This window comes from Solanum lycopersicum, chromosome 2 (assembly GCF_036512215.1).
Source record: "Solanum lycopersicum chromosome 2, SLM_r2.1".
In the NCBI taxonomy this organism is placed as follows: Eukaryota; Viridiplantae; Streptophyta; class Magnoliopsida; order Solanales; family Solanaceae; genus Solanum; species Solanum lycopersicum.
Genome location: NC_090801.1, coordinates 47,587,172 through 47,607,560, shown reverse-complemented (window position 1 = coordinate 47,607,560; position 20,389 = coordinate 47,587,172). Strand labels below are relative to the sequence as shown.

At 36.8% G+C, this 20,389-nt stretch overlaps 1 protein-coding gene across 1 annotated transcript; it reads left to right on the top strand.

Moving 5' to 3' along the window:
* The first annotated feature begins 8,651 nt into the window (after positions 1 to 8,651).
* Positions 8,652 to 9,560, top strand: LOC138342105 (uncharacterized). The gene is made up of 3 exons (XM_069294294.1): positions 8,652 to 9,002; positions 9,121 to 9,207; positions 9,267 to 9,560. Exons 1-3 carry the CDS (start codon positions 8,652 to 8,654, stop codon positions 9,558 to 9,560), a joined length of 732 nt encoding a protein of 243 aa, XP_069150395.1.
* The last annotated feature ends 10,829 nt before the right edge of the window (positions 9,561 to 20,389 follow it).

The window sequence follows — 20,389 nt, the reverse complement described above, 5'->3', positions numbered from 1 at the left end:
ACAAGTATCAATTAGGTGTGAAGTTGTTCTGAGAGTGAGTATTGAATAATAATCCGTATACTCAAATTTGAAATCACTGTATGAAAAAAGAGGATATTTTTGAAGTAAGGACACGAGTTGCAATATCGGAAAGTTGGTGCCTTGGTGAGAAATAAAAGAGGAAAAGTGTGGGTGTGTGGTGAGACTATGTCATGGTTTGATCCACATGAAGGAGCCTAGTGAGCCTAAGAGCAAAAGCATGCACTAAAAGCAATAAAAAAAATTCGGGATTGATAGCCATATGATTGTGAAAGCTTAAAAAGAGAGTATTTTTGTACAAAAGGATTGTGGTGAGTCATAGTGCGTCGCTTAAGGACAAACAACGAATTTAAGTTGAGGGTGTTGATGTACCGTGGTTTTACAGTACTTTCAATGCTTTTTCCTTAACTTTAGTGTGTGTCTAAAGCCTTTTGTAATAATTTTAGTGTATTTTTATCAATGATTGCAGGAAAGCTGTTCAAAACGGAAATGCATAAGACTGTGCTGAAATCATTGCAGAAGTGATGACCTACGAAGCCATCGATAGTTTGTTGATCCATCGACGATCCATAGGTAGTGATCGTTGATTGGAGGTTAAAGCATTTAGAAGCAACTCGGGAAAATTTGACCAAGTGTGGGGCTACGGAAGGATCGACGTTCTGTCGACTGATCGGCGGACGATCCTAGCAAACCGTCGTTTCTAACAGATAGTAGTCCCAGTACCCGACTTGAAGAAATAACTAAGTATGGAAGGACAGAGGCATTGACGGACTGCAAGTGAGATGACGGACCGTGTTGTTGGTCCGTTATTTATAACAGAGAGGATGCAAAAGTGAAAGCTGAAGAAAAAGTAAGTGTGGACCGATCGAGGCAGTCGACGGTCCGTCGTTCCATCGACGGACTGTCAGTTGGGTCGTCAACTAAAGATGCGGTTTGGATAGATTTTCCTTATTTAGAAATCCTTTTAATTTAGGACTTTATTATTATAAATAGGGTTAAAAACCAAGTTTTTGGGGTTAGACTTTTTTTTTTCATACTCTTATTATTGGCAGTTGAACTTTGGATTTTGGGAATTACTTCAAGTTTCCGCAATCGATTTTTATAATTTTTTCGTTAATCAAGTGATATTTCTGGATTTTATTCAAACTTATCAAAGTAAGTACATGAATTCTCGTTTAACAACCATGAATTCTGTAATTCTAAGCATGGGTAACTAAATGCACAACTTGGGTTGTGGGAACCATGGGTAATTAACAATATAGAACTATCTAAATAACAATTCTACAATAGGTTCTTGCATGTATTGATAATTCTTTTTAACGAGTGCACGCGTTAGAACTTTCCCTATTTCTACTTGCCGGAGCAAGGAGGTAGATAATAGGAAAAGAATTATCAACATAAATTTAGTATACACTATCTAATAGGCTAGTTTCAATTGGTGCAAAGTAGTAACTTAGCCATACATTAAATATGATGCTTAATATGAGGTAAAATATAAGGTTTAGTAATTTAGACACAAGTAGCTGGATCAAGGTACGGGGTGAAATTATCTAGTTGTCGGACCAAGAAATTAGATATACATAACTTGCCACTTTTTATGCAAGACATTAGAACACTTGCACCTAGTTTCTCTTAGCACTTGATAAACACCAAAGTTTTAATCTTGCTACTTGTTTACTTAGTATAATTTAACATTTTTGTTACACAAAATTCCCCTTTTTATTCAACTATTTTTGGAAAGGACTTGACTAAATAGACGTAATTGTAGATTAAAGTTTAGTCTAGACCATTTCCTCGTGGGATCGACCCCAACCTAACAATTGGGTTCTTTACTAGATACAACTGCTTATACTTCTTTAGGGAAGTATAATTTGAGCGTATCAAGATTCAATATACACTATCAAAACTTCATATGCATATTCTGATCAATGCTAGGAATATTCTTTTGACCTTTGGTGACAAACATCTTCAAATGACTCAATTTAGAGATGTCTTGCACTTACTTAAGAATCTGATATGTTATACCTTGAGGTGGTTTCTTTCATATTGGTCAAATTATTATTGATCATGTTTTGTATCTTGGATTCAAGTTTGAATAATTCTCAATGTTGTGTCCAACGACTCCTGAATGATAAGCACATTTGTGGTCAGCTCTGTTAAATTTTCCTAAAGGATTGATTGGTCTTCTTTCTACAGGATAGGGCATACCCATGACTTTAAAACTTTCATAAAGTTGAGTTTGAGATTCCCTTAATGGTTTAAATACTTTAGGAGCCTTCTTAAAGTTTGGGTGGGGAAATATTATCTTATTCACATTATGGTTTTGATATTTCCTTTAGGAAGCTGACCTTATACATGTTGTCGTGACCATACCTATCTCATCTTCTTTTCTTTTTGATGTATCTATATCACTAATTCTGGTAGCTTTTCCATTAGATTGAAATGCGGTAAGGTTGGTGACCTTTCCAGTCTTGAAACCATCCTTCAACGCTTCTCCCACTTTGACAATCTCAACAAATTTTTATCCCGTCATACACAACATTCTTTCATAGTACTCAGGCTCTTGAATTCGAATGAACATTTCAGTAATCTCACGTTCGAACATATGAGGTTGAACTCTTGCGTTCTCTTTTCTCCAATGAAAAGCATACTCTAGATAATAAATTGTAGACTTCTGTTTAATCTTCTCCCAGTATTAGCGATCTGGGACAACTTCTACGTTATGTCCAAATATTTCTGTGAAATCCTGTGTGAATGTATTCTCACTTTTCCATTGTTTTAGTTCTTGTAATGTAAGCCACTCCAAAGCTTCTCCACTTAGACTTCAACTGAAGAGACGCATCAACAACACTTTATTTTTGCCAACTCCCATGAATTGATCACAATAAACTTTCAGATGTGCTAGAGTGTTTCCTGTTCCATTAAAAGTGACAAACTTTGGCTTTTTGAAACCTTTCAGAAGGTCCAAATTCGAATGAATGCATAAATTTTCATCATTCATCCCCACCTCTTCTGAAGCATAATCAAGTTCTTTTATCACTTTCGCAATCTCTTCCTTCATGATCTGCTTAGTCTTTTCCTCTTTGGCCCTCCACTCATTTTCCTTCTCTTCGTAGTGGTCAAGTTTGGGATAGGCATTAAAGTGAAGATATGGTTTGGTTTGGACTGTGATATCAAATGTTTCTTTTGGAGGTAAGGGTTGAAAGTTTTGTGGATTTTGAGTGTCTTTTGAAGGAGTATGGTACATTAAAGGGGATGTTTGAGGATTTTTGACATTTAAGCTTTGAAATGGAGGAATATTTGAGTGTTATTTTTTTTATGAAAGAGGGGGGGGGGGGGGGGGGGAACTTGCGGGTTGGTATTCATGTTCTGAAAAGGGTGCGGTGCTTGGTATGAAATACTGGCATATTCCAAATTTAAAGTCATAGGAGGAAAATGGAGTGGAAGCCTTCCATTGCCTGGAGTTTTGACATCGACACTCGAAATTGACAAATCTTGATTTTCTGGAGCTCAACCCTCAACTCAGCAATCTGTTGTATCAATTGTGCAATTAAATCATTTTATTCAGTGGCGGCCAGTTGAACTATGGCAACTTCAGTCAGACTAGTATTCTCATTATTCTGTGTTATTTTTTCTTCTCTCTTTCAACAAATTTCGATTGGGAAAGTAATCTTTGAAAACTTTGACTGTTCAACAATTAATCAACACAAATCAGTTTTGAGTACCTAACAAAGAAAAATGACCCAAACGACAGATGTGTTAGTTCGTGTAGATAATAGGTATTACAAGATATCACTCACAAAGTAATAAACACAAAAGAGTTGCTTCATTTGAAGATGAATTAGCCCACGAACATACGATATGACAGAACATACATAAATTTGTCTATTTAATTTTTGAACTACTGGATCTATTAAGTTGATTTGAGTTGAGACGAAATTGATTTTATCTTTAATTGACATACTTCTAATTTTGATTGAGATGAATTCGAATTTCATTGCAAGAGTTACAAAGATAAAATTTCTCAAAATGGGGACCTAACCTTGAAAGGTTGCCTACGTATCTCATGAGAGAGAATTCAGGTCCCAAGTGGTTCAACCCTCTTTTCTATTTTAGACGGTGAATCTTTTATCTGATATTAAAAAGTTTAAAATTTTTTCGAAAAACTAAATCCTCGAAGAGTATTTGGACGCACTTTTGATAGTAACTTGATATTTGTGCTTAGGAGATCTAAAAAAAATCTCGAACAAGAGTAATCTAGAATATCTCCAAATAAAGCAACATATTCACTTAAGCAATTATGACATATAAACACATATTGCGCGTTATAAACAGATATGTGACCCTATTGTGTCAAGGGTAGGCCTAGCGATTTGAGGGATGTATAAGTTATTTGAAATATTCCATTGCCCCAAAACTCAAATTTACACAAATTTGATGAATAAAACTTACTTGGGATACATAATAAGGGAAATGGGATAAAATATAATTAGTCCCACGCAAGGGTACGACCCTAAACTATGCCTTTATGAAAGATCTTTCTTCTTTCTTGATTTTTTTCACCTCCGGGTGTCAACGTCTTTGGATGGATTAGTAGCTTGTGAAACTCATTCTTCAACCTAAATAAACTATAATCTAATCCTTACCTAATGAGACAATGATTTTTCAAACAACGTATACATCCTTCAAATTTACACATAAGTATGAACGTTCGTTTAAGCCGTGGGGCGTTTTGAACTCAAGGTGGTCTCTCTAATGGGTCCGACACGCCTTGGGTGTTGGATCATCTTAGATCAAAATGCTCTAAATTTGGGATTCAGTTTAGCTCTACACTAGTTGACTAAGAATGACTTTTGAAAGACCAGGAACCCAAGCAGACAACTGAGGCATTGGAATTCACAACAAATATTGGACGCATGACGAACCAATAAATTGTCGATCATTCAGGAAAAAAGTTGAGTATTCTAAAGTCCGGTTTTGGTTCCAAACCATCCTTTAATATACAATACATACATATTGGAAGATGTCATGAATGCAATGCATTTATCAATTTAAACACATTAAACACAAATAATCATTTTAGCAATTAACAACACTTAGTCAAAAAGTCAAATCTCATGGTTAAAACACAATTATTCGCCAGCACAGTCGCCATGACTAAATTTTTGAAAAATTAATTAATCTTATGATTTAAGAAACATCGATTTTCCAAAATACAGAGTCGCCACTTGATGTTTTAGTAAAAGTCAAGAAAATGTTTATAATTATTATCAAAAGATTTATACAAATAAAATTAGTTGAAAAGGGTTTGAAGTTCAAATGTATATTTCGAGAAGGTATTAGGCCCTCGGAATGTCCGCTAACTCGCGGTTGACCGACGACTTGACTAAAAATGATTTTTCAATAATTATGAAAAAATATTAATTAAGAAATATATCCCATTTTTTATTTTAAGGTACATAAATTTAAAGATATTTCTTAAGGGAAGTAATTCATACTGCACGACATCTAATGAAATAAAATAAAACTAGGTAAATAAAAAAATAAATATTGTAATTTTTAAAGTAAAAGGACAAATGACGTTCTTTCTTCCCTGTACACCCATGGTCTGGCTAACTCAGTGTCAAATGAGATTTGAGCCTCTATGGCTCGATTCGGGAATGCAAAGGGAAGAACTCCATTACGGACTCAGAGAGGATTCATACAAGAAAGGAAATAAATGATATTAGCCTATGAATCAAATAAAACAAATGAGAGTGTTATGCCGTAATTTTACTGTCTTTAGAAAAATCACTTTTTGAAATGTTATAAGTATAAAATAATTTAGAAAAAGAGTCGCCACTTAATTTTTAAAAGAAATTAAGAGATTTAAAAAGATCTTAACATAATAAATCTTAATAAATTTAGAGAAAATGGGTAAGAGGTTCTTATTTACGCTTCAAGAAAGTTTTCAAGGAATTTAAAGTATTCTTTGACACACAGTTTTCCAATGACTTAGGTTAAACATTTGACTATTTTGGAGAAAATAATTAACTTGAGGAAATAGTTAAACAAAGAATATTTTTTATTTTTTTCGACAAACTATGACTTTAATCGAAATATTTCTACTACATTACAAGTAATTGAATTTTGGCAAAACTAGATCAGTTCAATTTTATATTTTTTGATACATTTATATAACAATTGAACCAATTTTATAAATTAAGACGTAAAAAGTATTTTAAATTAATTGAAGAATAAATAAAGAGTTTTGACTCAAATATTCGACAAAAGTATAAGAGTTGATAAGAAACAAAATTATATTATAATAAATTAACATAAAAAATATGGTTCATCTTTTGGGGAATTCAATTAAGTTAATTAACAATTATAAATTAGAAAAAGATAACAAGCAGTAACTAAAGACAATTAAATAAGTAAAAATTTAAGGAATCCCATAGTGTAATTCAATAATTACACTCTAGCCCGACAAATTTAGTCTTTACTAAAAATCCCTTAAAATTGTTGTGTCGTGATACTTTAGAATCTAGTAATACATGGTAAATGATACATGGTAACTGAAAAACTGTTAAGAATAAAATGGGGAAAAAACGGAACAATTAAACTTGTTAACTAAATCAGCTTAATTTACGGTAACAGATCATTAATCAACATTAATTCAGCACGTAATTGGATAATAATTTCAAATTTTGAAAATCAAAGAGTATATTATCTATTTTGAATACATTTTTTATGAACATCCTGTTAATTTTCGAACTGCAGTAATTTTATTGTTGTTATTGTGGATGTTTCATAATGAATACATCAATATTGATGAGACATTCCAGAATTTGGGTGAACGAATTGTAGTATGAAAGTTACAAAATCGACGGAATCGTTGTTGAAGATTCAATTTCGTTTTCTAATCTCAAAGCAGCAATTGCAACCGAGTTGGATATTGATGTATCAAGGTTAGAAATTGAAATTCGTTACATTGTAGAAGGTAACTCCTGTGCGATGAAGCTTAAGAATGATATGAGTGTTAAACTATATTTAGAACTGGAAAAAAAAAGAGCCTGGATTTTCAATGTATCCATTATGTATTGACACAATTGAAAAGAATAGTGGTACTATACATAACTTTGATGGAACAAGTGGAGAAATTACGTGCGTAGAAGGCACAACACATGATACACAGGCTTTGGCAATGGTTGAAACTAGATTATTTGATTCATATGAAAATGCAGAAGTTGGAGTTACAAATGTTATAATCAATTCAGATATTGTAGATGTGAAGACACGTCAGATATATAAGGATAAAGCAACACTTGTAGATGTGATGATGAAATATAAGATAAAGAACAAATTCAATTGCAAAATAAAGAGGTCTGATCAACAAAGGTATGATAGTGTTTGATATAAATATATATATTTCCATGCTGTTCAAAATTAGTACATGAAACATTACTATTTTATATGAAAACCTACATGTATCATTTGTTCTTTGATATTTTAATGTATCACCATTTCAGTAATTTGTTTTGATACATTGAAATAACTATTTTGATACTTTAATATACTACTGCTGATATAGTAAGGACTATATCAATTTAAACAATCATATCACAACTGGTAGATACTTTTAATTAATGTATCACCATTTCATTAATTTCTTAAAAACTGGTAGATACTTTTTGTGTAATTCATTGTTTGAATACTTTAAACATTATTGTTGAATATATTATATGATGCAATTGCTATATGTATTAATATGCTTAAAAAATGTACGCAACTATGTATTGATATGCTTTTCAGACAAATGTGGTTGGACTATGAAGGCGTCCTGCAGGAAAAAATCTGATATATTCATTGTTAGAAGTTCCAATAGTGAACATACGTGTCCGATGAGGGACAGGGTATTAACCAAAGTCCAAGCAACAGTCGGATTTGTAAGTGGAGTTATTGCTCCAAAATTGGTCAATCATAAACGAATTTATACTCCAAGAGATATAATTGATGATATTAGAGAATATTATGGGGTTGAAATATCTTACCAGCAAGCATGGCGTGCTAAAGAACGTGCACTCTCCATGATTAGTGGAAAACTATTTGCAGGATATAGACGGATGCCGTGATACATACACATGTTAAAAACTGTGTATCCAAATTCTTATATAAGAATGCATAAGACCAAAGAGGATGAATTTATGTATCTGTTCATCGCCTTAAGACCATTCATTAGGGGATTTAATTATTGCAGACCAGTAGTTGTTGTGGATGGTGCACATCTGAGTGGAGCTTACAAAGGGATATTTATATCAGCAAGCACACTTGATGGCGCAGGTAATTTTTTTATATGTTACGTACCAAATAATATAATGTGTGTGTAATCAGGTTGCATATTTTCATTGGCATACGGTGTTGTTGACACCGAAAATGATTGTTCTTGGACATGATTTTTTGAACAATTCAAACATGCATTTGGCGATAGAAAAGATATGTGTGTTGTTTCAGATAGAAATGAGAGTATTATGAAGAGTGTGAGGATTGTGTTCCCAAATGTACCTCATTATGCATGCATCTGGCATCTTTAGAAGAATGTATGTGGAAACTTCAAAAGGAGCAGAAAGGCCATAAGTGATCTATTCTACTCTATGGCCAAGGCATATAAAAAGGAAGATTTTGATAAGTTGATGGCTAAGGTTGATAGAATTGATCACAGGGTTAAGGAGTACCTTGAAGATGCACGTTACGAAAAGTGGTCAAGAGTTCATGCAACAGTAAACAGAGGTAGAATGATGACTTCAAACATTGCAGAATGTATCAATGGTTGTCTTGTTGAAGCACGTCAATTAACTATATTAGAATTATTGGAAGAGGTTAGAATTCTTTTTGGATCTTGGCATTGCAAAAACAGAGAAGTAGCCTCATACACAGAGGACACATTAGGGAGAAAATTTGAGGAATTGTTGATTATAAACGCGGCTAAAAGTTCAAAAATGGAGGTATGTATCATTATATAATACTTTATATTATATATATCTAATTCAGTGTATCATTCTGCATTTTTGAAGATGATTTGTTTTTTAAAAATTATATATTTAAAATTTTTAATGTACACAGGTTGTTCCATCATCTGAATTTATTTTCTCAGTTTATGAAAATGGAAGAAATATATTGTTTGTATTGAGCGGAAAGTATGTTCTTGTGGTAGATTTAAACTAGATGAGATACCTTGTTCACATGCAATCGCTGTATTGAAAAAAAAGAATGTCACAGATATGAATCCGTATTGCTCTGATCATTACAAGTCTGATGCATTGGCAAAAACATATGAAATTCCAATGGTACCAATGCCAGATAAGGAAGATTGGTCAGATCCTAATAATGTGGTAGCTGAAACTGTGTATCCACCTAGATACAGAAGATCATCTGGACGACCAAGAAAAAGAAGAAGAAAGAATGCAGATGAAAAGATTTTGGTGAACAGAAACTGTTGTGGACAATGTGGACAAGAAGGACACAGCAGAAGAACTTGTACTTTCTACCCAAAAGAGAAGTGAATTAGTCGTAATGTTTCTAAGATATCAAGAATAATTTATAACGTAAACATCTTAATGATTTTTAGTTTTCATTACGGTTGCAATTTGAACACTTTTGGTTTAGATAAATAAACTTAATAACCTGTGTTAATTAAATTTGAAGTTGCGCTTTTGATTATATATACTTTGTTATTATTGGTGTTGATAAATATATTTGTGTCAATATTTATTTTTCATATAAAATTGTATAAATCTTATGTTACACTAAGATATATAAATTTAAGAATTATTAGATAACATATTCTACATGATACATATGGTTTAGCCGATGTATCATGTACTTTTAGTGTGTGTTTGGTACATGTGTATCATTTGCTTTGCCCAATGTATCATCTCCATTAGATAAAAAATAAAAAGTCTTATTGAGGTTAGTGTGTACTTTACAATGACTATAAATCATGTATCATGTGATTTTATATAATTTAACTTGTGTAATGCTTTTTTTTATATGTTTTTCTTGAAATATACAGTAATAAATTTACTTTTAAAAAATAATAGCAATTCATATAACTATGCTATTCATTGTAACTAAATATCATGTAAAATTGAAGGATTATAAGGTAACATATTGTACATGATACATATGGTTTAGCCAATGTATCAGGTACTTTTAGTGTGTGTTTGGTACATATGTATCATTTGGTTTGCCCAATGTATCATCTCCATTAAATAAAAAATTAAAAAATCTTTATTTCTATGTTTAATTATAAATACTTTGACTATACTTTATTAAAGGAATTAAACCTGTGTGACGCTATAATATGTCTGATATTTATATTTTCAAGATAAAAATATTTGTTACGTAATGTTATAAAAAAATATTCATGGAAATTGACAAACCTAAAAAAATAACATTAAAAAGGATCAAAATACTTGTTCAATAACATATCAAAACAAGAAATATAACATTAAAACATTGTTTTATCATAAAATGCTACACTATGTGAACTAAATCTTCTTCTGGTGGTGGTGTGACTACGCCCCTAGATTTTGGTGGATCATCATTGTCACTAACATATACGCACTTAGCCTTCTCGCTTCTATAACTCCACAACAATGCTCCATATCTTTGACGTAGGTAATCAAGACTAAATCAGCATATGATATATTGATTTGGTCACTCATATACTCGGCAAATGCAGTAACATATAACCCACAGTCTCTACAAAAAAATACATAATAAATTAAAAACTTAATGATACATTAAAAAGGACAAGGAAAAATTCTTGATACTTACAGGCTATCACAGTCCTGTTTAGGGATGTCTTGTGAAAATTCAATCATGAAAAGAACTTGAGGCTCCAGAAATGAACCAGTAATGTTGTCTTTGTATGCATGACAATCAGCAACTTTTGAGCGTTCAGTTTCTTCAAAAAATCCACTGTCCAGTAGGTAAGAAGGAAGCATTTTAGACAACATTTTTATCTCATGAGGAATTGCTTTTTTCCTTGTGCTAATTGATGAGTCAAAAACTCTTATCACCCTGTTTTTCAGGTCAAAAAGTGCCAGCACCCAATGGAATTCTTGACCACAGTTAATTGGGATGTAGACCTCATCTACAAGATGCCATGGTAAAGCAGTTGCTATTCCAAAACCTTTGATGATGTTAATTATTGACCTCTCATATACAGATACAACTGAAGCGCGATCAACATGTTCTTGTGTAGTAAGACTATCATCATCATCGTCCATCTAATATCTATCATAACAATTTTTTACATGTGACATGAACAAGCAGTGGGTTGTTGTGTATCTGTATTGATCCATGCTGCAATGTTTTGATTTTTTACGAAGGCAGTAAAAAATCACATCGATATGCTATAAACAAAATGAAAACATAGTACAAAATGATATACATCTAAACAATATTAAAAATATAATTATTAAAAAATAGTATGATACTTTTGGTAATTAAATAGTATGATACTTCTACAGAATGTATCATTGCTAATTAAATAGTATGATACTTCTACAGAATGTATCATGTCATTATAATATAATTATGACTGATACTGTAACGACCTATTTAGTCGTTTTGAGCAGCAGATTTCAATTATGGAAAAACTGGCAGAAGCGACGAACCCCACGACGGACCGTCATGGGCACGACGGACCGCCGCAGGGTCTCGTTTCAAAACACTTAGAAAATCTGAAATTGGGTACTAAAAATCGACTCTCTGAACTTCGTAACGGAATGGCAGGACGGATCGTCACAGGTGTGACGGACCGTCACAGAACCTTCAGAGAAATTGAGTCTTTGAAGTCTGTGACAGAGCAGCAGGACGGACTGTCGCAGGCGCGACGGGCCATCACAGACTGCGTAATCCCAGTCTGGGTCGGATTTCTTGATACGTTTTAAGGGACATTTTTGACTATTCCTGCTTTAATTATAAAGTTAGTGGGTTAATGTTAATAAGTCTAATTACTTGGGGGTTAAAAGAGGTAACCTTAAGTTAATTAGTGGGTCATTATTGCCACCTTTTATTCTTAATTATATACTAATTAGGGTAAAAGAAAGAGGGTTGGAATAAGAAAAAGAAAAGAACAGAAAGAGAGAGAAGGGGAATCGATAGAGAGAGAGACGATCGAGAAGGGGAAAAACACAAAGCTTTGGGAAAATTTGCTTGCTTGATCACGAATCTTCGGTGGAGGTAGGTTATGGTTTTTATGATATTCGTAGTAAACTCTTAATAGCGAATGATATGTATTGGTAGTATTGTGAACCCTTCTATATGCTTAATTGTATGCTTTCATGAATGTGATTATGTAATTGTGATATAATAAGCATGATGAAGCTATTGAATCCTAAATCTTGAAAAGAAACCCTAATCTACTTTGTTAATGATGATGCCTTGGTATAAAAGAAGGCTTGATGAACGAAAGTAGTGAGATTAGGGGATCGGGTGCCATGTTCCGGTACCAGGATAGTATATGAGGATCGGGTGCCACGTTCCGGTACCAGGATAGTATATGAGGATCGGGTGCCACGTTCCGGTACCAGGATAGTATATGAGGATCGGAGTGTCACGTTTCGACACCAGGATAGAATATGGATCGGGTGCCACGTTCCGGTACCAGGATAGAATATGGATCAGGTGTCACGTTCCGACACCAGGATAGAATGAGGATCAGAGTGTCACGTTTCGACACCAGGATAGTATATTGAGGAGCGGAGTGTCACGTACCGACACGAGGGGAATAAAGATAATGAATCTTGAAAGATGATAATATATTCAAATCTTATGAACCTAATTCCCAAATGAGTATGATGAGGAGGCGTGAGTCCTCATTGATGTGCTTGGTGTTGTAACCAAGGGTTATGGTAACTGTAAATGCTGCATGCTAAGGATATTAGTTGATTTTATGATATTGCTTAATATATACTGTTTTCTATTTTGAGTTGGCCGATGATATCTACTCAGTACCCGTGTTTGTATTGACCCCCTACTTTTATGTTTTCTTCTTTGTTATTTGTGGAGTGCAGCAAACGTGCCGTCGTCTTCAACTCAACAGTAATTCTAGCCAGTCTTCGTCACACCGGATCTTCAGGGTGAGCTAACGCTTCTAGCTTGGACTGGATCTTCTTCCTCATGTCTTGATGCCTTGAAGTTCCGGCATGGACTAGCTTTTATTTGTTTTAGCTTCTTAGAATACTCTTAGTTTAGTAATTTGATCATAGATGTTCTTGTGATGATGACTTCCAGATTTTGGGGAAAAATAGATGTTGAATTTTAGAAGTTAATGAATTGGTTTTATTTTATGAGTTTGAGTCTTCCGCATTATTTACTGTTGATGTTATATTGCAATGTTAGAGTTTAGATTGGTTGATTCGCTCACATAGGAGGGTAAGTGTGGGTGCCAGTCGCGGCCCGGTTTTGGGTCGCGACAAACTTGGTATCAGAGCATTAGGTTCGTTGGTCTCATCACACAAGAACAAGTCTAGTAGAGTCTTAAGGGACGGTAGGGGGACGCCTTTACTTTTCTTTGAAAGGCTATAAGACTTTAGGAAAATTCCATTCTTTCATTCTTTTTTTCGTGTTATTACTTGGGTCCAATTGGTATCTAGGTGATACAAATTGGTATCTGACCATCTTCACTCTATTTCGCAGATGGTTAGAACTAGAGCAACAACCGCGCCATCACCAGCACCGGCGGGACAGGGTGCGTCTGAACCAGCCACTGGGGCTGTAGCTAGAGGAAGAGTAGCGGCAAGAGTCCGTGGAAGAGGTCGTGGGAGGACGTCCTCTAGAGGAAGAGGACGAGCACCTAGCCCATCTGATACTAGGGCAGTGACTCCTCCACCGACTGAGGAAGTAGTAAGAGAGGGTGAGGAAGGAGAGAATGAACAAGTGCAAATGAGGAATTGCCACCCCAACCTACCCCAGAGATTATCAATCAGGTTCTCTCTTATCTTAGTGGGTTGTCTGATCGGGGTCAGGCACCTCCAGTGTTTTCTGCTCCAACACCTCTGGTTTCAGAGGTACAACATGCAGCCACTATGGCTCCTCGTATGGATGCCTCATTGGACATAGGCACGTTTCCACGTCTGACTACTGGGCCTATAATGACAAATGATCAGCATGAACTTTTCAGTAAGTTCTTGAAATTGAAACCTCCAGTCTTCAAGGGTGCTGAATCTGAGGATGCTTACGATTTTCTGGTTGACTGTCATGAGCTACTACACAAGATGGGTATAGTAGAACGGTTTGGTGTTGAGTTCGTGAGTTATCAGTTTCAAGGGAACGCCAAAATGTGGTGGCGGTAACATGTTGAGTGTCAACCAACAGAGGCACCACCTATGACTTGGGCCTCATTCTCTAACTTGTTTATGGAGAAGTATATCCCCCGGACTTTGAGGGATAGGAAAAGGGATGAGTTCTTGAGCCTAGAGCAAGGTAGGATGTCGGTCAATGCATATGAGGCTAAGTTTCGTGCACTATCCAGATATGCCACCCAACTTTGTTTCAGTCCACAAGAGCGAATTCGTCGTTTTGTGAAGGGGTTGAGATCAGAGTTGCGGATTTCAGCCTTACAGGTAGCAGCTACAGCGAAATCTTTTCAAGAAGTGGTAGACTTCGTAATAGAGGTAGAGGGAGTGAAGCCAGATGACTTTACCATGGCAACTACATCAAAAAGGTTTCAAAAGGGAGGTGAGTTTAATGGTTCTTACTCTAGAGGACAAGGTTCCGGAGGTTACTCAGTCCGACCAATTCAGTCTTCACTACAGACTGTAGTTGGGGGTCCACCTCAGACTGGTCAACACTTCTCTGAGAGACCTATGCATGAACCCAGAGAGTGTTATGGATGTGGGGAGATTGGACACATCAAGAGGTATTGTCCGAAACAGAGTTATAGACCCCCAATGGCTAGAGGTAGAGGTGGTCATCGTAGAGGCCGTTATTCTAGAGGACGTGGTGGCCGAGGTAATGGTGGTCACCAAAATGGCCGAGGTGATGGGCAAACTGGAGCCACTACATCACAACATGGTAGGGGCAACGGACAAACAAGCGAAAGGGCCCATTGTTACGCTTTCCCTGGGCGGTCTGAAGCGGAGGCATCTAATGCTGTCATCACAGGTAATCTTCTGGTTTGTGATTGCATGGCTTCTGTATTGTTTGATCCTGGATCCACATTTTCTTATGTATCTTCCTCATTTGCTAATGGTCTAAATTTACATTGTGAATTACTTGATATGCCTATTCGTGTTTCTACTCCGGTGGGTGAGTCTGTGGTAGTTGAAAAGGTATATAGGTCTTGTTTGGTGAACTTTGTGGGGAGCAACACTTATGTAGATTTGGTTATCTTAGAAATGGATGATTTTGATGTAATTCTGGGTATGACTTGGCTTTCTCCGCAATTTGCGATCTTGGATTGTAATGCTAAAACGGTGACGTTAGCCAAGCCTGGGACAGATCCGTTAGTGTGGGAGGGTGATTACACTTCCAATCCGGTGCGTATCATCTCCTTTCTTCGTGCTAAGAAAATGGTTAGTAAAGGGTGTTTAGCTTTCTTGGCACATCTCAAGGATGACACTACCCAAGTACCTTCGATTGAGTCGGTTTTGGTGGTCCGTGAGTTTCTGGATGTGTTCCCTGCAGATCTTCCTGGTATGCCACCAGATAGGGATATTGACTTCTGTATTGATCTTGAACTGGGTACTCGCCCCATTTCTATACCCCCTTATAGAATGGCTCCCGCAGAGTTAAGAGAGTTAAAAGCACAACTTCAAGAGTTGTTGAGCAAAGGCTTCATTAGACCAAGTGCATCTCCTTGGGGTGCTCCAGTTTTGTTTGTGAAGAAGAAGGATGGGAGTTTTCGGATGTGCATAGACTACCGGCAATTGAACAAGATAACTATTAAGAACAAGTATCCTCTTCCTCGCATTGATGACTTGTTCGATCAGTTACAAGGTGCTTGTGTCTTCTCTAAGATTGACTTGAGATCCGGTTATCATCAATTGAAAATACGGGTAACGGATGTGCCAAAGACTGCTTTTCGAACTAGGTATGGGCTTTATGAATTTGTGGTAATGTCTTTTGGTCTTACGAATGCCCCTGCTGCGTTCATGAGTTTGATGAACGGGATTTTCAAGCCATATCTGGATCTCTTTGTGATCGTATTTATTGATGATATATTGATATACTCCAACAGTAAGGAGGAACATGAGGAGCATTTGAGAATGGTATTGGAAATGTTGAGGGAGAAAAAGCTTTATGCCAAGTTCTCTAAGTGTGAGTTTTGGCTAGATGCAGTGTCCTTCTTGGGGCACGTGGTTTCTAAGGATGGAGTGATGGTGGATCCTTCTAAGATTGAGACAGTGAAGAATTGTGTAAGACCTACTAATGTGTCAAAAATAAGGAGCTTTGTTGGGTTAGCTAGCTACTACCGCCGATTTGTCAAGGGATTCTCTTCCATTGCTTCCCAACTGACGAACTTGACTAAGCAGAATGTGCCATTTGTATGGTCGGACGAGTATGAAGAAAGCTTTCAGAAGCTCAAGACTTTGTTGACTACTGCACCAATTCTCACCTTGCCCGTGGAAGGTAAGAACTTCATTGTCTATTGTGATGCATCCTATTCGGGTTTGGGTGCAGTGCTAATGGAAGAGAAGAATGTGATTGCTTATGCTTCAAGACAATTAAAAGTGCATGAACGTAACTATCCAACTCATGATTTAGAATTGGCCGCGGTAGTGTTTGCATTAAAGCAATGGAGACACTATTTATATGGGGTTAAGTGTGAGGTCAATACGGATCATCGTAGCCTACAATATGTCTTTACTCAGAAAGATTTGAACTTGAGACAGAGGAGATGGATGGAACTACTGAAGGACTACGATATCACTATTTTGTATCATCCGGGGAAGGCGAATGTTGTAGCGGATGCTTTAAGTAGAAAGGCGGGAAGCATGGGAAGTCTAGCTCACTTGCAAGCTTCTAGACGCCCATTGGCTAGAGAGGTTAAGACTCTAGCTAATGACTTGATGAGATTAGAAGTAAATGAGAAGGGAGGATTGTTGGCTTCTGTGGAGGCAAGATCTTCCTTTCTTGACAAGATTAAGGGAAGACAGTCTGATGATGAGAAACTGCGCAGAATCCAAGATAAGGTATTGCGAGGAGAGGCTAAGGAAGCACAAATCGATGAGGAAGGTGTTTTGAGGATCAAGGGAAGGGTATGCGTACCCCGCGTCGATGATTTGATCAACACTATTCTGACAGAGGCTCATAGTTCAAGGTATTCGATACATCCGGGTGCAACCAAGATGTACCGTGACCTAAAGCAAAACTTTTGGTGGAGTAGAATGAAGCGTGATATTGTGGATTTTATTGCCAAATGTCCAAACTGTCAACAAGTAAAGTATGAACACCAAAGGCCCAGAGGAACACTTCAGAGAATGCCCATTCCGGAATGGAAATGGGAGAGAATCGCAATGGACTTCGTGGTTGGTCTTCCAAAGACGATGGGTAAGTACGATTCCATCTGGGTTATTGTTGATAGGTTAACTAAGTCTGCTCATTTCATTCTGGTCAAGGTGACTTACAATGCAGAGAAGTTAGCCAAAATCTATATCTCAGAAATTGTTCGGTTGCATGGGGTTCCACTATCCATCATATCAGATAGAGGTACGCAGTTTACTTCCAAGTTTTGGAGAACATTGCATGATGAATTAGGTACTAGGTTGGAGCTTAGTACCGCGTTCCATCCTCAGACCGATGGTCAGTCTGAGCGAACGATTCAAGTGTTGGAGGATATGCTTCGCGCATGTGTGATAGAGTTTGGAGGCCATTGGGATAGATTCTTACCCTTAGGGGAATTTTCATACAATAATAGATATCACTCAAGCATTGATATGGCACCATTTGAAGCATTGTATGGTAGGAGATGTAGGTCCCCCATTGGTTGGTTTGATGCGTTCGAGGTTAGACCTTGGGGTACTGATCTCTTGAGGGATTCGATGGAGAAGGTGAAATCTATTCAAGAAAAGCTTCTAGCGGCGCAAAGTAGACAAAAAGAATATGCAGATCGAAAGGTTAGAGACTTAGAGTTCATGGAGGGAGAACAAGTCTTGCTGAAGGTTTCGCCCATGAAAGGGGTGATGCGGTTTGGTAAAAGGGGTAAGCTAAGTCCAAGGTACATTGATCCCTTTGAAGTACTTAAGCGAGTAGGGGAGGTGGCTTATGAATTAGCCTTGCCTCCGGGACTGTCCGGAGTACATCCGGTATTCCATGTGTCGATGTTGAAAAGATACCATGGGGATGGAAACTACATTATCCGTTGGGATTCAGTTTTGCTTGATGAGAACTTGTCTTATGAGGAGGAACCTGTTGCCATTCTGATAGAGAAATTCGCAATTTGAGATCAAGGGAGATTGCGTCCATCAAAGTTCAATGGAAGAATCGACCCGTTGAAGAAGCCACTTGGGAGAAGGAGGCGGATATGCGAGAAAAATACCCACATCTGTTTATAGATTCAGGTACTCCTTTTCGCCCTTGTTTTCCTTCTTGTGATCGTTCGGGGACGAATGATGGGTGAATTGGTATCTATTGTAACGACCTGTTTAGTCGTTTTGAGCAGCAGATTTCAATTCTAGAAAAACTGGCAGAAGCGACGGACCCCACGACGGACCGTCGCAGGGTCTCGTTTCAAAACACTTAGAAAATCTAAAATTGGGTACTAAAAATCAACTCTCTAAACTTCGTAACGGAATGGCAGGACGGATCGTCACAGGTGTGACGGACCGTCACAGACCCTTCAGAGAAATTGAGTCTCTGAAGTCTGTGATGGAGCAGCAGGACGGACCGTCCCAGGCGCGACGGGCCGTCACAGACAGCGTAATCCCAGTCTGGGTCGGATTTCTTGATACGTTTTAAGGGACGTTTTTGACTATTTCTGCTTTAATTATAAAGTTAGTGGGTTAATGTTAATAAGTCTAATTACTTGGGGGTTAAAAGAGGTAACCTTAAGTTAATTAGTGCGTCATTATTGCCACCTTTTATTCTTAATTATATACTAATTAGGGTAAAAGAAAGAGGGTTGGAATAAGAAAAAGAAAAGAATAGAAAGAGAGAGAAGGGGAATCGATAGAGAGAGAGACGATCGAGAAGGGGGAAAACACAAAGCTTTGGGAAAATTTGCTTGCTTGATCACGAATCTTCGGTGGAGGTAGGTTATGGTTTTTATGCTATTCGTAGTAAACTCTTAATAGCGAATGATATGTATTGGTAGTATTGTAAACCCTTCTATATGCTTAATTGTATGCTTGCATGAATGTGATTATGTAATTGTGATATAATAAGCATGATGAAGTCCTAAATCTTGAAAAGAAACCCTAATCTACTTTGTTAATGATGATGCCTTGGTATAAAAGAAGGCTTGATGAACGAAAGTAGTGAGATTAGGGGATCGGGTGCCATGTTCCGGTACCAGGATAGTATATGAGGATCGGGTGCCACGTTCCGGTACCAGGATAGTATATGAGGATCGGGTGCCACGTTCCGGTACCAGGATAGTATATGAGGATCGGAGTGTCACGTTTCGACACCAGGATAGAATATGGATCGGGTGCCACGTTCCGGTACCAGGATAGAATATGGATCAGGTGTCACGTTCCGACACCAGGATAGAATGAGGATCAGAGTGTCACGTTTCGACACCAGGATAGTATATTGAGGAGCGGAGTGTCACGTACCGACACGAGGGGAATAAAGATAATGAATCTTGAAAGATGATAATATATTCAAATCTTATGAACCTAATTCCCAAATGAGTATGATGAGGAGGCGTGAGTCCTCATTGATGTGCTTGGTGTTGTAACCAAGGGTTATGGTAACTGTAAATGCTGCATGCTAAGGATATTAGTTGATTTTATGATATTGCTTAATATATACTGTTTTCTATTCTGAGTTGGCCGATGATATCTACTCAGTACCCGTGTTTGTATTGACCCCCTACTTTTATGTTTTCTTCTTTGTTATTTGTGGAGTGCAGCAAACGTGCCGTCGTCTTCAACTCAACAGTAATTCTAGCCAGTCTTCGTCACACCGGATCTTCAGGGTGAGCTAACGCTTCTAGCTTGGACTGGATCTTCTTCCTCATGTCTTGATGCCTTGAAGTTCCGGCATGGACTAGCTTTTATTTGTTTTAGCTTCTTAGAATACTCTTAGTTTAGTAATTTGATCATAGATGTTCTTGTGATGATGACTTCCAGATTTTGGGGAAAAATAGATGTTGAATTTTAGAAGTTAATGAATTGGTTTTATTTTATGAGTTTGAGTCTTCCGCATTATTTAC

Bases quoted from the DNA above. Each gene is read 5' to 3' on its own strand.
- LOC138342105 (XM_069294294.1), top strand. From the start codon at position 8,652: ATGGCCAAGGCATATAAAAAGGAAGATTTTGATAAGTTGATGGCTAAG. The intron at 9,003-9,120 runs GTATGTATCATT...TAATGTACACAG, and splicing joins CTAAAAGTTCAAAAATGGAG to GTTGTTCCATCATCTGAATT. The intron at 9,208-9,266 runs GTAGATTTAAAC...TTGAAAAAAAAG, and splicing joins GCGGAAAGTATGTTCTTGTG to AATGTCACAGATATGAATCC.